The sequence below is a fragment of the Macrotis lagotis genome, chromosome 3 (assembly GCF_037893015.1).
Source record: "Macrotis lagotis isolate mMagLag1 chromosome 3, bilby.v1.9.chrom.fasta, whole genome shotgun sequence".
In the NCBI taxonomy this organism is placed as follows: Eukaryota; Metazoa; Chordata; class Mammalia; order Peramelemorphia; family Peramelidae; genus Macrotis; species Macrotis lagotis.
Genome location: NC_133660.1, coordinates 281,489,152 through 281,500,448, shown reverse-complemented (window position 1 = coordinate 281,500,448; position 11,297 = coordinate 281,489,152). Strand labels below are relative to the sequence as shown.

Below are 11,297 nucleotides of genomic sequence, written 5' to 3'. Positions count from 1 at the left end.
TGTACACACACACTCACGCTCACTTTCATACATGTACACACACTCACTCTCACTTTCACACATGTGCACACTCACACACTCACTCTCACTTTCACACATGTGCACACTCACACTCACTTTCACACATGTACACACACTCACTCTCACTTTCACACATGCACACACTCACTTTTACACACTCACACTCACTCTCTCCCACTCATCGAGCTTCAGCTTCCTCCACGCAGGGAAGGGCTGGGGCTCCTCCTTCTGGGGTGCCTCCTGCCAGAGCGCAGGTCAGGGATGATGGGCCCGGGTCCTGGGCCCCCGCGGGCCTCCGAGTGACTGGCCCATGGGGGGATTCCCCCCTCCATTCTAACTTGGGTTCCAGACCTCTCGGACCCACAGATGCTCCAGTCACGTGCCCCCCTTTCCCGCAGGCCCCCCCCATAACCGGGACAATCTGACTGGGGGGGGCCGAAGCTGGGGTCCCCCCCAGGGAGCAGCCCCGGCTCTGGGCAGACGCGGGGGGTCGCTGGCGGCCTGCCCTCGGTACTTCTTCGGGTCTGGGGGCTCCTGGCTCCAGAGCCGGTCCGGGCGTCGGGGGGGGGCACCGCCCTGACGCCTCCTTTTACAGATGGGGAACCTCCGGGCCCCTCTCCCCTCCCCCGGCGCCCCTGGATGCCCCGGCCACCGTGACTCAGCACATTCCGGGGTCTGGGTGGGGGGCCGGGGCGGGGCCGGGGCGGGGCCGGGGCGGGGCCGGGCTTATTACAACCGCCGCTCCCCGCCCGCTTCCTGCTCGGCTCCGCCAGGTTCCCAAGAGTAAGTCCTGGGTCTCGGGGGGCGGGGGGCGGGGGGCTCCTGCGGGGGCGCTGCGGGGTGCTGACCGCGCTCTCCTCTCTCCTAGTGCCTCCCTACACCATCACCTACTTCCCTGTTCGAGGTAATGTGCGACTCCGCCGCAGGGGCCCCCCCAGATCCTAGACCCCGGGGCGGGGGAAGGGGCCCCAGGAGTCGGGAAGCGCCGCGGGGGGGCGGGGGGGCTGTGCTCCCCGCGGCGCTGAGCTTCGCCCCCCGCCCCCCAGGGCGCTGCGAGGCCATGCGGATGCTCCTGGCTGACCAGGGCCAGCCCTGGAAGGAGGACGTGGTGTCCGGGGACATGTGGATGAAGGGGGACCTCAAGGCCAGCTGCGTGAGTGGGGGGCTGGGAGGCGGGGGCGGGGGCAGGGGGAGGGGGCAGCGCGGCCTTGGGCTCTAGAACAGCCCCCCCCCCCGTGCCCCTGCAGCTCTACGGCCAGCTCCCCAAGTTCACGGACGGAGACTTGGTCCTGTACCAGAGCAACGCCATCCTGAGACACCTGGGGCGCCAGCTGGGTAGGCGGAGCAGCGGCCCCCCCCATCCCTCCCCTCCTTCTCCCCGCCCCGTGGGTCCCCTGGGCTGGATGGGGGGGCCCTGCTCTGGCGGGAACACTTCCAGCTCAGCACTTGTGTCTGGGTAAGCCCGCGAGTGGGGGGGAGCGCCTCGGGCCAGGCCGTTGCCCGGCCGGACGCCCCCCTCCTCGGCAGGGCTCTACGGGAAGGACGACCGGGAGGCCACGCTCTTGGACGTGGCCAACGACGGCGTGGAGGACCTGCGGCTCAAGTACGTGCGCCTCATCTACCAGAACTATGTGAGTGGCCGGCGGGCCCCAGACTCGGGCTGGCCTGCCTTGGGGGTGCCCCAGTGGGTGGGGAGGGACCTTCTCCTGCCCATCCCCTGTCGTGGTCCCACCCTGGGACACAGGGATCCCTGTTCTACAGAGGGGGCCACTGAGGCTGGGAGAGGTGGTGAGGCAGCCGGTGGACTCGGGGCTTTTCCATCAACTCCTTCCAATGACCTGTGTGTTCTGCCGGTCTGCCTAGGCAGGGAAGGGCCTCCGGGGAGGCCAAAGTCCTGGGCTCCCGTCTTCTCCATCCCTTGTGTCCTAACTGAACTGGGAGGGGCCTTGGCTTTGCAGGAGGAGGGCAAGGAGCAGTATGTGAAGGACCTGCCAGTGCAGCTGAAGCCCTTTGAGAACCTGCTGTCCCAGAACCAGGGAGGCAAGGCCTTTATTGTGGGGGACAAGGTGAGGTTCTGGGAGGCCAGACTGCCAGACCTGGGGGAGCCCTTCCTCCCAGTTCCCCTTGGCTGACCCGGTCTGGGGTCCCCTCTGCCCTCCAGATCTCCTTTGTGGATTACAACCTCCTGGACCTGCTACTGAATCACCAGATCCTGGCTCCTGGCTGCCTGGACGCCTTCCCCTTACTGTCGGCCTATGTAGCTCGACTCTCCTCCCGGCCCAAGCTCAAGGCCTTCCTGGCCTCCCCCCAGCACACCGATCTCCCCATCAATGGCAATGGTAAACAGTGATGGCTCAGCCCCATCCTCGTCTCAAAATAAAGATTTTCAAACAAACAAACACCTGGTCGCCTCATTTAACTGAGAGGGGGAGGGGCAGGGCCCTGGGTGCACCTGACTGTTCTGAGAGTGAGTGCCCAACCATCCACCCCCCAACTTCTTCAGCCCCTCCTGTTAGCAACACCTTTGGCTTTGCTGATGGCCTTCCCTCCAATTAGAGCTGCAACAAGGGTAAGGTGAATGGGGCTTTGCTTCAGTGCCCTGAATATCTGGGGCTCTGGACCTCAAAAAGTCCAGGAAGGGCTCAACCCTGAGAGGCGAGAGTGGGAGCCAGTACAAGAGCCCAGCATGTGAGCAAGCAGGCAGACCCCCCTACCCCACTCAGACCTGCAGTGGGGAGCCCAGGAAGCCTCAAATCAAGAACTAAAGCACCCTAGAGGGTCAAGAAGTCTTGTAACTCTAACTTGGCAACTGCAAGCAGAGACTCGTGGGGAGGAAATGGATTCTCCACAAGCACTCTGTAAATTACCCGGAAGAAATGAAGCAAGATAGGAAAAATAAAACTTGCAAAAAATTATTCTTGCTATTTAAAAAAAATTGAATTCCAAATTCTCTCCCTTCATTCCCTCTCCTCCCCATTAAAGAGGCAAGCAATATGCTCGGGATTACCTATGTGAAATTGTGCAAAACATTTCTATTAGCCGTGTTGCAAAAAAAGGGAACAATTATATTTCAGTTTGCACTCACCAAGTCACCAGTTCCCTCCCTGGAGGTGGGGAGGTAGCAGTTCTCTCTGAGGTGTCAATGCTCAGAGCTTTCAGCATATTCCTATTTCATTTTTTTGTTACAAGAATTTGGGTTTTTTCCCCATCTTTTTTCTCTTTTAAGTGAGAAGTTGGGGGGGGAGTTGGGGTAGCAATAATGAAGCCCCCCCAAAAATGGACCATTATTAAAATATTGAAAAATATACAATAGAGAACAGAAGAGAACTCAGAAGGAAGCACAGACAAGCAGGATAGTTTTGAAAAGGAAGCAAACAATTTATAATTTTAAAACTAAGTGGAGATGGGAGCTTTCATAAGAAATCTTCATTTTGGATTCTGCTGTGTGCGAATTTGTAGAATTCAAAAAGACATTTTTTAAAATGTGGAATTCCTATTCTTCCTCAGTGTGATATTTAAAGTCTTCCTCAGTTGAGAAAAACCTATGCCTGACCTTGAATCTGACATTCCCTGGACACACCCTTCTTTCTCCTGCCCCTTGTCTAGAAAGCCCTCCCTCATCACCTTGTACTTCCTCTCCCCTAGATTTCCTCAGGACTTTTTGGTTTTTTCATATCCCCATGTCTGGTAGTCCCTTCATGGCTGCTGAATTGAATGTGAGGACCCCAAAGTTCTGATAACTGCAATCCCCTGCACCCATTGTCCCCCACTTCTACAAGGAACCAGGAAGGGGCAGGGTGGGAAGCTGCTTTAGTTCTTTAGCACTCCCCTAAGCTCCAGTTCTCCTTAGGTTTTCTTGTTTGGTTATGTCTTCCAATGTTTATGTTGATTGGCAGACCTCTATCCATTGGATCTCCCCCAAACCTGAATCCACTTGATGAAATTGTGACTGTAAGGGGGATAGGGAACAGGCAATGAGGTAAATGGGGAGGAGGGGAAGGAGTGCTTAGACTTGAGTGATGGCATCCACAGCTTTGTCAACGGCATGAAATCTGGAGTGGCTCAACCCTCTAGGACCGGCAGGTAGACCAAGGATGCCAGGTATCCTTTCCAAAGCAAACAATCAGGGCAAGCCTGGAAAGGGCAACACCTATCCAAGTATCTCTTGGTCTCTGTCACTGGTCACTTCTAATATCATCACCAAAGGAGTTATGAGGAAGCTGTTCTCTATGTATCAGTTCATACAGAAGAGGCCCAGCTGGCTGAGCTGCATCCCATTATCTTGACCCAGTTCAGGAAAGAAGTGAGGCTTAGTGTTTGAAGCTGCCCCTATCTACCCTCTCTAATGCCAGGATGGACTGGGGGCGCAGCCCTAATGGGCTAAGAGGTTGAGCTGGGGATTATCCATTCAATCCCTGGCTCTGCAGAATCTCTTTCCCTGCCATGGGGAAGGACAGGATTCTGAACAGATACTGAGGATGGCAGCAGGAGGCCAAGGGCCTCTCCAGGCTGGGCTCTGCCATTCCCTGAGAGGCATTAGTCAGATGAGGTGATATGGGTCTCAGTTTACTCATCCATTGGAGAGGAATGGAAAGTCTAGTCCATCTGAGAATTAAAGTTGATGGACAAAGAGATTGCAAAGATAGGCAGAATTAGAACCCAGGTCCACTGATAGCAAAACCTGGTGCTTTTCTGGAATAGTAGATATTCTGCTCATTTCTAAAATATATAGAGAACTGAGACACATTTATAAGACTATAAGTCATTCCTCAGTTGACAAATGGTCAATTAATATGAAAAGGCAATTTTCAGATGAAGAAATTATAGCTATCTATAGTCTTATGAAAAAATGCTCTAAGTCATTATTGATTAGAGAAATGCAAATTAAAACAACTCTGAGGTACCACCTCACACCTCTCAGATTGCTCAATATATCTAAAAAGGAAGATGATCAATGTTGGAGGGAATGTGGGAAAACTGGGGTACCAATGCATTATTGTTGGTGGTGTTATTAACTGATCCATCCCTTCTGGAGAGTAATTTGAAATTATGCCCAAAAGACAATAAAACTGCCTGAACCCTTTGAATCAGCAATGCCACTTCTAGATCTGTTTCCCAAATAGATCACACAGAAGGGTAAAAACTCACATGTTGGGATAGCTAGGTAGTGCAGTGGATAAAAACACCTACCCTGGGTTCAGGAGGATCTGAGTTCAAATTTGGCCTCAGAGAGTTAATTTTTACTTAGCTGTGTGACCTTGGGCAAGTCACTTAACCCCACTGTCTTGTCCAAAACAAACACCCCCCCCCCTACCAAATCCACATGAAGAAAAATATTTAAGCAGCCTTTTTCATAGTGACAGAGAATTGGAAATTGAGGGAATGCCCATCCATTGGGTATGTGTATATGATGGAGTCCTTTTGTTCCATAAGAAATTATGAGGGAGGGGACTTCAGAAAAGCCTGGAAAAGACTTGTATGACTTGATGCTGAATGAAGAGAACAGAACCAGAAGAACAGCCACATTGGGTGATGGCCTACTGTGATAGATTTGTTCACTTCAACAATATAGTAATCAAAGACAGTTCTGAGACGTGATGGAAAATTCCATCCATATCCAGAGAAGGATCTGTGGAGTTTAAAGGAAGACCAAAGCTTATTATCTTCAATTCTTAAAAGTTATCTTTTGTATTATGTTTGTTCCTCTCTCTTGATTTTCCTCCATTTTGATTCAATTCTTCTCTTACAACATGACTAACAGTTCTATGTTTAGCATGATACATGTAGGATCTACATTAGATTGCTTTTGGTGAAGGGGAGAGGGGAGGGAAGACAGGGAAGGAGAAAAATCTAAAACTCAAAACCTTGCAAAGAATGATTGCGTGTAGTTGGAAAAACAGAGACACAAAATATTTAATTCATTAAGAACAAATATAATTGACCTTCACTTTCAGTTTCTGTGGCCTCGGGCAGGCGAGTTTGGGTTAGGCTGTCTTGGCCTGACCTCTAGTGGCCACTCATGCTCCGGCACCAACTGGACCAGTGAGTGCCCATCACTGAGATTAGCCAGCGTCCAGGTTCCATGGGGTTCCATGAAACTGGGAGAATCAAGGGAAGAAAGCGGAGGAGCTGACCAGCGGCTGAAAGTGACCAGGGAGTCTTAATGGTCAAATCAATAGCTTCTCAAAACTCATCCTTTTTGGCCTCTCTGCAGCCTTGGACACTGTCGGTCTCACCTTTCTCTGGATATTCCCTTCTCTCTGGGTTTTCAGGACACCTCTCTCTCTCTCTTGGTTTTCCTTCTACCTGTCTGACCACTCCTCCTCTGTCTCCTTTGCTAGATCTTCATCAGACCATGCCCACTAATTGTGTGTGGTCTCTCCTTGCCCTATTCTCTTTTCACTTGATTCTGTCTCACTTGGCTATCTTGGTTTCCATGGCTTCAAGAGAATTCCCAGATTCATCCCTAACCTTCCTAAGCCAAGTCTCTCATCACCATCTGCATTTTGGACATTTCAGGCTGGATATCCTGTAGGCACTTGAAACTTAGCTTGTTCAAAACACCCTCTTCCCGACTTTCCTATTAACATTAAGGTTCACGGTCACCTACAAAGCCAAACCTTGTTGTTTCTACCTTCCTGAAGTTTCTCATATACATCCTCTCCTTTTTGACATAGCTGCCACCCCCTGGGGTAAGCCTCTGCCTCACACCTGGATTATTGCAGTTGCCCTCAACTCTTTCTCTTTCTATCTTGTTCTCTGCCCCCATCATCCTCCTAACCCCTTAATCAACTCCAGTAGCTTGCTGTGTCCTGCAGGAGCAAAAATAAAATCCCCTGTTTAGTTTTGAAAGCTCTTCAATGGCCTGTCTCTCTCCTGCCTTTTCATCCTTCCTATACCCTACTCCTTGGTGGCCTGGCTATCTCCTACCTTTCCATCCTTCCTACACCTTATTCCCTAGATGTACTCAGAAATCTGGTGACATTGACACTATCTTTCCTTGCCTAGAATTCTCTCCTGTCTCATCTCCCTCTCCCACTTTCACTGACTTCAGTAAGTCCCAGTTAAAACCCCACCTTCTGGAAGAGATCTTTCCTAGTATCCTTTGATGACAGAGCTTCCTTTCTGAAACTCTTCCCAAAGTCCCTAGGCCATCCTTTGTCTGTCCATAATTATGGCTCTCCCCTTTCTGTTTTGTGGCTTTTCTTTAGTATCCCTAAACACAGGGCCTGGCCATGGTAGGATTACTCAATCAATGTTTATTGACTTGACTGCCTAACGAAGGAATATAATGCATTATTATGAGTCTGTGCTGTTGGTGAGTAGGGCCCTAAACAAAACCAAGGCCTGGAGGTCTACAGCTCTGGCTGAGGTGGACACATACTGGTCTCCCAAACTCCTCCCTGGCCCTGGCCCCCTGCTGGCTTCCCCCCCGCCCCAGCCCCTTCTAGTTGGAGTTTCTCCTTTACCTGCCCCAAGCCACTGAAGCTCCAGCACATAACCAGTAGTTAATAATTGCTTGATGAGTTGAATTTCTCACTTTGGACAATGACCATCTACAAAAGACGTTCTCTAACTTCCCATCCAGATCTATCATTCCAAGCTGGGAGGCCTCTCCCAGTTAGGAAAGTCTATGTTCCATGTTCTCTAGTCTCTCTCAGCTCTGACATTCCATGTTCTGTGTTCTAAGGTCAATAGTCCAGTCCCTGCTTATTGGCAGGTTACAAGGATATTGGCTCCCTCTCAGGGTGGCTCTTGATGACAGAGTTGTGCCTTTGAGCCTTCTCAAGGTCCCTCCCTCAAGTAGACTGAGGAATCTTGGTGCCAGGGTCAACTTCAGGAGAACCCTGAAGTTAGAGATTTGTCCCCCATTTCAAGCCATTCCACACACACTCCCTCTGATCTCCTGCTTCCTTCTTCCTTTCCCTTCACCAATCACAGGCTTTTCTATGTTCCTGCTCAGATTTTGGAGACCTGAGGCCTCTACAGACCTTATGTTGGTAAAACTATGAGTTTGTGGTTTATCTGGAGAGTTTATCACAGGTATGGTTCAGTGCTCTGCTCGGAGTTTGAAACATTCAATTTGACCAGACCTGGGAAATTGTCCTCAGACAGGAATCCAGGGTACTTCCTCCACCTTGACTTTGTTCAGTGACAGATCCCCATGGCCCCAGTGAGGATTCACCGGTGTGTCTGGTGCATACCTGTGTCAACAATGAGTCCACCAAAACTGAAAATGACCACAGCCTCCCAGAAAACTATGACAGCTGAGTCCCACAGAGGCCTTGTGTTGCCCTTCAGGCTGTCCTTGAATCCTAATCCATCCAAAGGTGATTGCAACTCCAGAACAAGGAAGCTGGCGTCAGTGATAAAAATGATATCTGATCAGGTTGGGCTAACACCAGGAAGGTACGGTTGGTTCAGCAAAAGGAAGACCATAAATATAATAAATCACATATAAGTAATAAAGCTTTATGTTTATGCCAATAAATTCTGAAAAAGCTTTTAATAAAATCCAACATGTTCCTATTAGAACTCTAGAAATCATAGGAAGAAATTTCCTTGATGTAGTAAGTTAAAAAAAAAGGCTATCTAAAACCATGAAGAAGAATTAGAGACCTCTCCAGTAGACTCAGGGGTAAAACAAGGGTGCCCTTTATGACCTACTATTCAACATAGTGCTGAAAATGCAAGTTATAGCAACAATAGTAATAGTTAGAATTTACCCAATCCATGTTGATTTCATCTGATACTCTGAACGTCCTGAGAGGCAGCTATTATTGCTTATCTATAAAGCAACTAGGTACACCAAAGGTAGAGCATTGGACCTGAAGTTAGGAAGAACCAAGTTCAAATCCAGCCTCAGATTCCTACTAGCAATGTGATTTATAGACAAGTGACTTAACCTTTGTTTGCCTCAGTTTTCTCAAATGTAAATGGGGATAATAACAATATCCATCTCACACAGTTTTTATAAGGAACAAATGAGATAATATTTGTAAAGCGTTTTATACAGAACCTGAAGCAAAGCAGACTATAATAATTGCTTGTTCCCTTCTCCCTTTTACTCAGAGGAAACTGAGCCTCAGAGGGATTCAACTGAGCCTCTGAGGGACTTACTTAGGTTTACAAAGCTAGTAAGTGTCTGAGACAAGATTTGAGCTCATGTTTTCCTGACTTCAAGTCCAGAACTCTACCCACTGCTCTGCCTATCTGCCAATAAAACAAGAAACAGAAATAAAAGAAATGGTCATAGGCAAAGAGGAAAGAAAATTAAAGCTTTTGCAGATGTATGACAGCATATTTAGAGAACCCTAGGGAATTAAGTAAAGATTAATTGAAATAATAACTTCAGCAAAGGTGCAGGATATACACTAAATCCATGTAAAGCATTAGGATTACTAGATATAAAACCAACAAAATCTAACAAGTAAAGCTAGTAAGGAAAGTTTCATTCAAAATAAGAATAGAGACTAGAAAATATTTGGGAATGTATTTATCAAGATGTACCCAGAAACTATATGCCGCTAACTATAAAACACTCTTTGTAGAAATAAAGACAAGCCTAAATGATTGAAGAAGCATTAGTTGCTAATGGGTAGGTGAATTAGTTTGTTTATTCAGTGCTGTACTAACCCAAATACCAAAAGAATATTTTGTAGACTGGAAAAATAATAACAAAAACCATCTGGAATAACAAAAGATCAAGAGTCTCAAGTGTAATAATTGAAAAAAGTGGGAAGAAAAGAATCTATCATTACCAGATCTCAAATTGTATTACAAATCTGTGATCATTAAAATCACTTGGAACTGGTTAAAAAAAGAGATAGAGGCCCATCAGCAAAACAGATTTAGTTCACAAAGCATTCATAAGAAAAGAATGATCAATATGTCTGAAGATCCCTGGAATTTGTTATTTGAAAAACGTACTGGAAAAATTAGACGGCAATCAGGCAACAATTAGGTTAAAACAACACCTCACACCACACACTGAAATAGACTCCAAATACATATATGGCCCAGATGTTAAATCATTTTATACTATCTTTCTTTGTTCTTTCATTCCTTTGTTTAATTATTTTGATTTTTTTAAAAAAAATTTGAGTTCACGCCCAAAGGACAACAAAAATGAGCATCCCCTTTGATCCAGCAAGAGATGATGAAGAAGTGTAAAAACAACACTTGCACAAAAATATTCCTAGCAGCCCTGATATTCCTAGCAGCCCTGTTTGTGGTGACAAAGAACTGGAAATCCAGTAAATGTCTTTCAATTGAGGAATGGCTTAGCAAACTGTCGTGTATGTATGGAACACTATTGTTCTATTAGAAACCAGGAGGGACGGGAATTCAGAGAAGCCTGGAGGGATTTGCATGAACTGATGCTGAGTGAGATGAGCAGAACCAGAGAAACACTGTCCACCCTAACAGCAACATGGGGGCGATATTGAACCTCGATGAACTTGCTCATTCCATCAGTGCAACAACCAGAGACAATTTGGGGCTGTCTGCAATGGAGAATCCCATCTGTATCCAGATAAAGAGCCATGGAGTTTGGACAAAGACCAATGACTATTCTCTTTAATTTAGGAAAAAACCCAGATATCTTATTGTCTGATCTTGTTATCTCTTATACTTTATGTTTCTTCCTTAAGGATCTGATTTCTCTCTCATCACACTCAATTTGGATCAATGTATACCATGGGAACAATGTAAAGCCTGACAGATTGCTTTCTGTGGAGGTGGGGGGTGGGGGGAGGGAAGTAAGATTGGGGGGAAAATTGTAAAACTCAAAATCTTTAATAAAAAAAAAATTGAGTTCCAAATTCCTTTTCTCTCCCTCCTGCCCCTCTTCCACATATCAAGAAGGCAAGTGAGTATGCACAAACAACATTAACTGAGAGGAGCAAGGAAGAAATTATTTTTTAGATTTATGAATAGGTAAAGAGTTTATGAAACCAGAAGAGAAAATCCATAAGATAAAATGGACATTTTTGATTACACGAAATTTGCAAATATTTCCATAAAGAGATCTAACAAAAAATTATAGAGAATATGGATAACCAGAAGAAAATCTTTTCATTATTTTTTCTAATAAATGTCTCATATCCAAGATATATAAGGAATTGACTCAAGTGTATAAAACTGAGTCACTTCTCAGTTGATAAATGGTAAAAGGATATAAATAGACAGTTTTCAGAGGGAGAAATCCAAGTTACATAATTATATGAAAAACGCTCTAAATCACTAACAAATAGAAAAATGTAAATTAAAGCAAC

At 46.9% G+C, this 11,297-nt stretch overlaps 1 protein-coding gene across 1 annotated transcript; it reads left to right on the top strand.

Moving 5' to 3' along the window:
• The first annotated feature begins 724 nt into the window (after positions 1–724).
• GSTP1 (glutathione S-transferase pi 1) lies at positions 725–2,420 on the top strand. Its single transcript, XM_074227625.1, has 7 exons — positions 725–804; positions 890–925; positions 1,068–1,174; positions 1,269–1,356; positions 1,549–1,652; positions 1,980–2,087; positions 2,183–2,420. Coding segments are annotated over exons 1-7 (633 nt in total). The 5' UTR covers positions 725–803; the 3' UTR covers positions 2,372–2,420.
• The last annotated feature ends 8,877 nt before the right edge of the window (positions 2,421–11,297 follow it).

Excerpts from the sequence above, each read along its gene's own strand:
- GSTP1 (XM_074227625.1), top strand. Across the intron at positions 1,357-1,548 it reads ACACCTGGGGCGCCAGCTGG|GGCTCTACGGGAAGGACGAC; the intron begins GTAGGCGGAGCA and ends CCTCCTCGGCAG. Across the intron at positions 1,653-1,979 it reads GCCTCATCTACCAGAACTAT|GAGGAGGGCAAGGAGCAGTA; the intron begins GTGAGTGGCCGG and ends TTGGCTTTGCAG.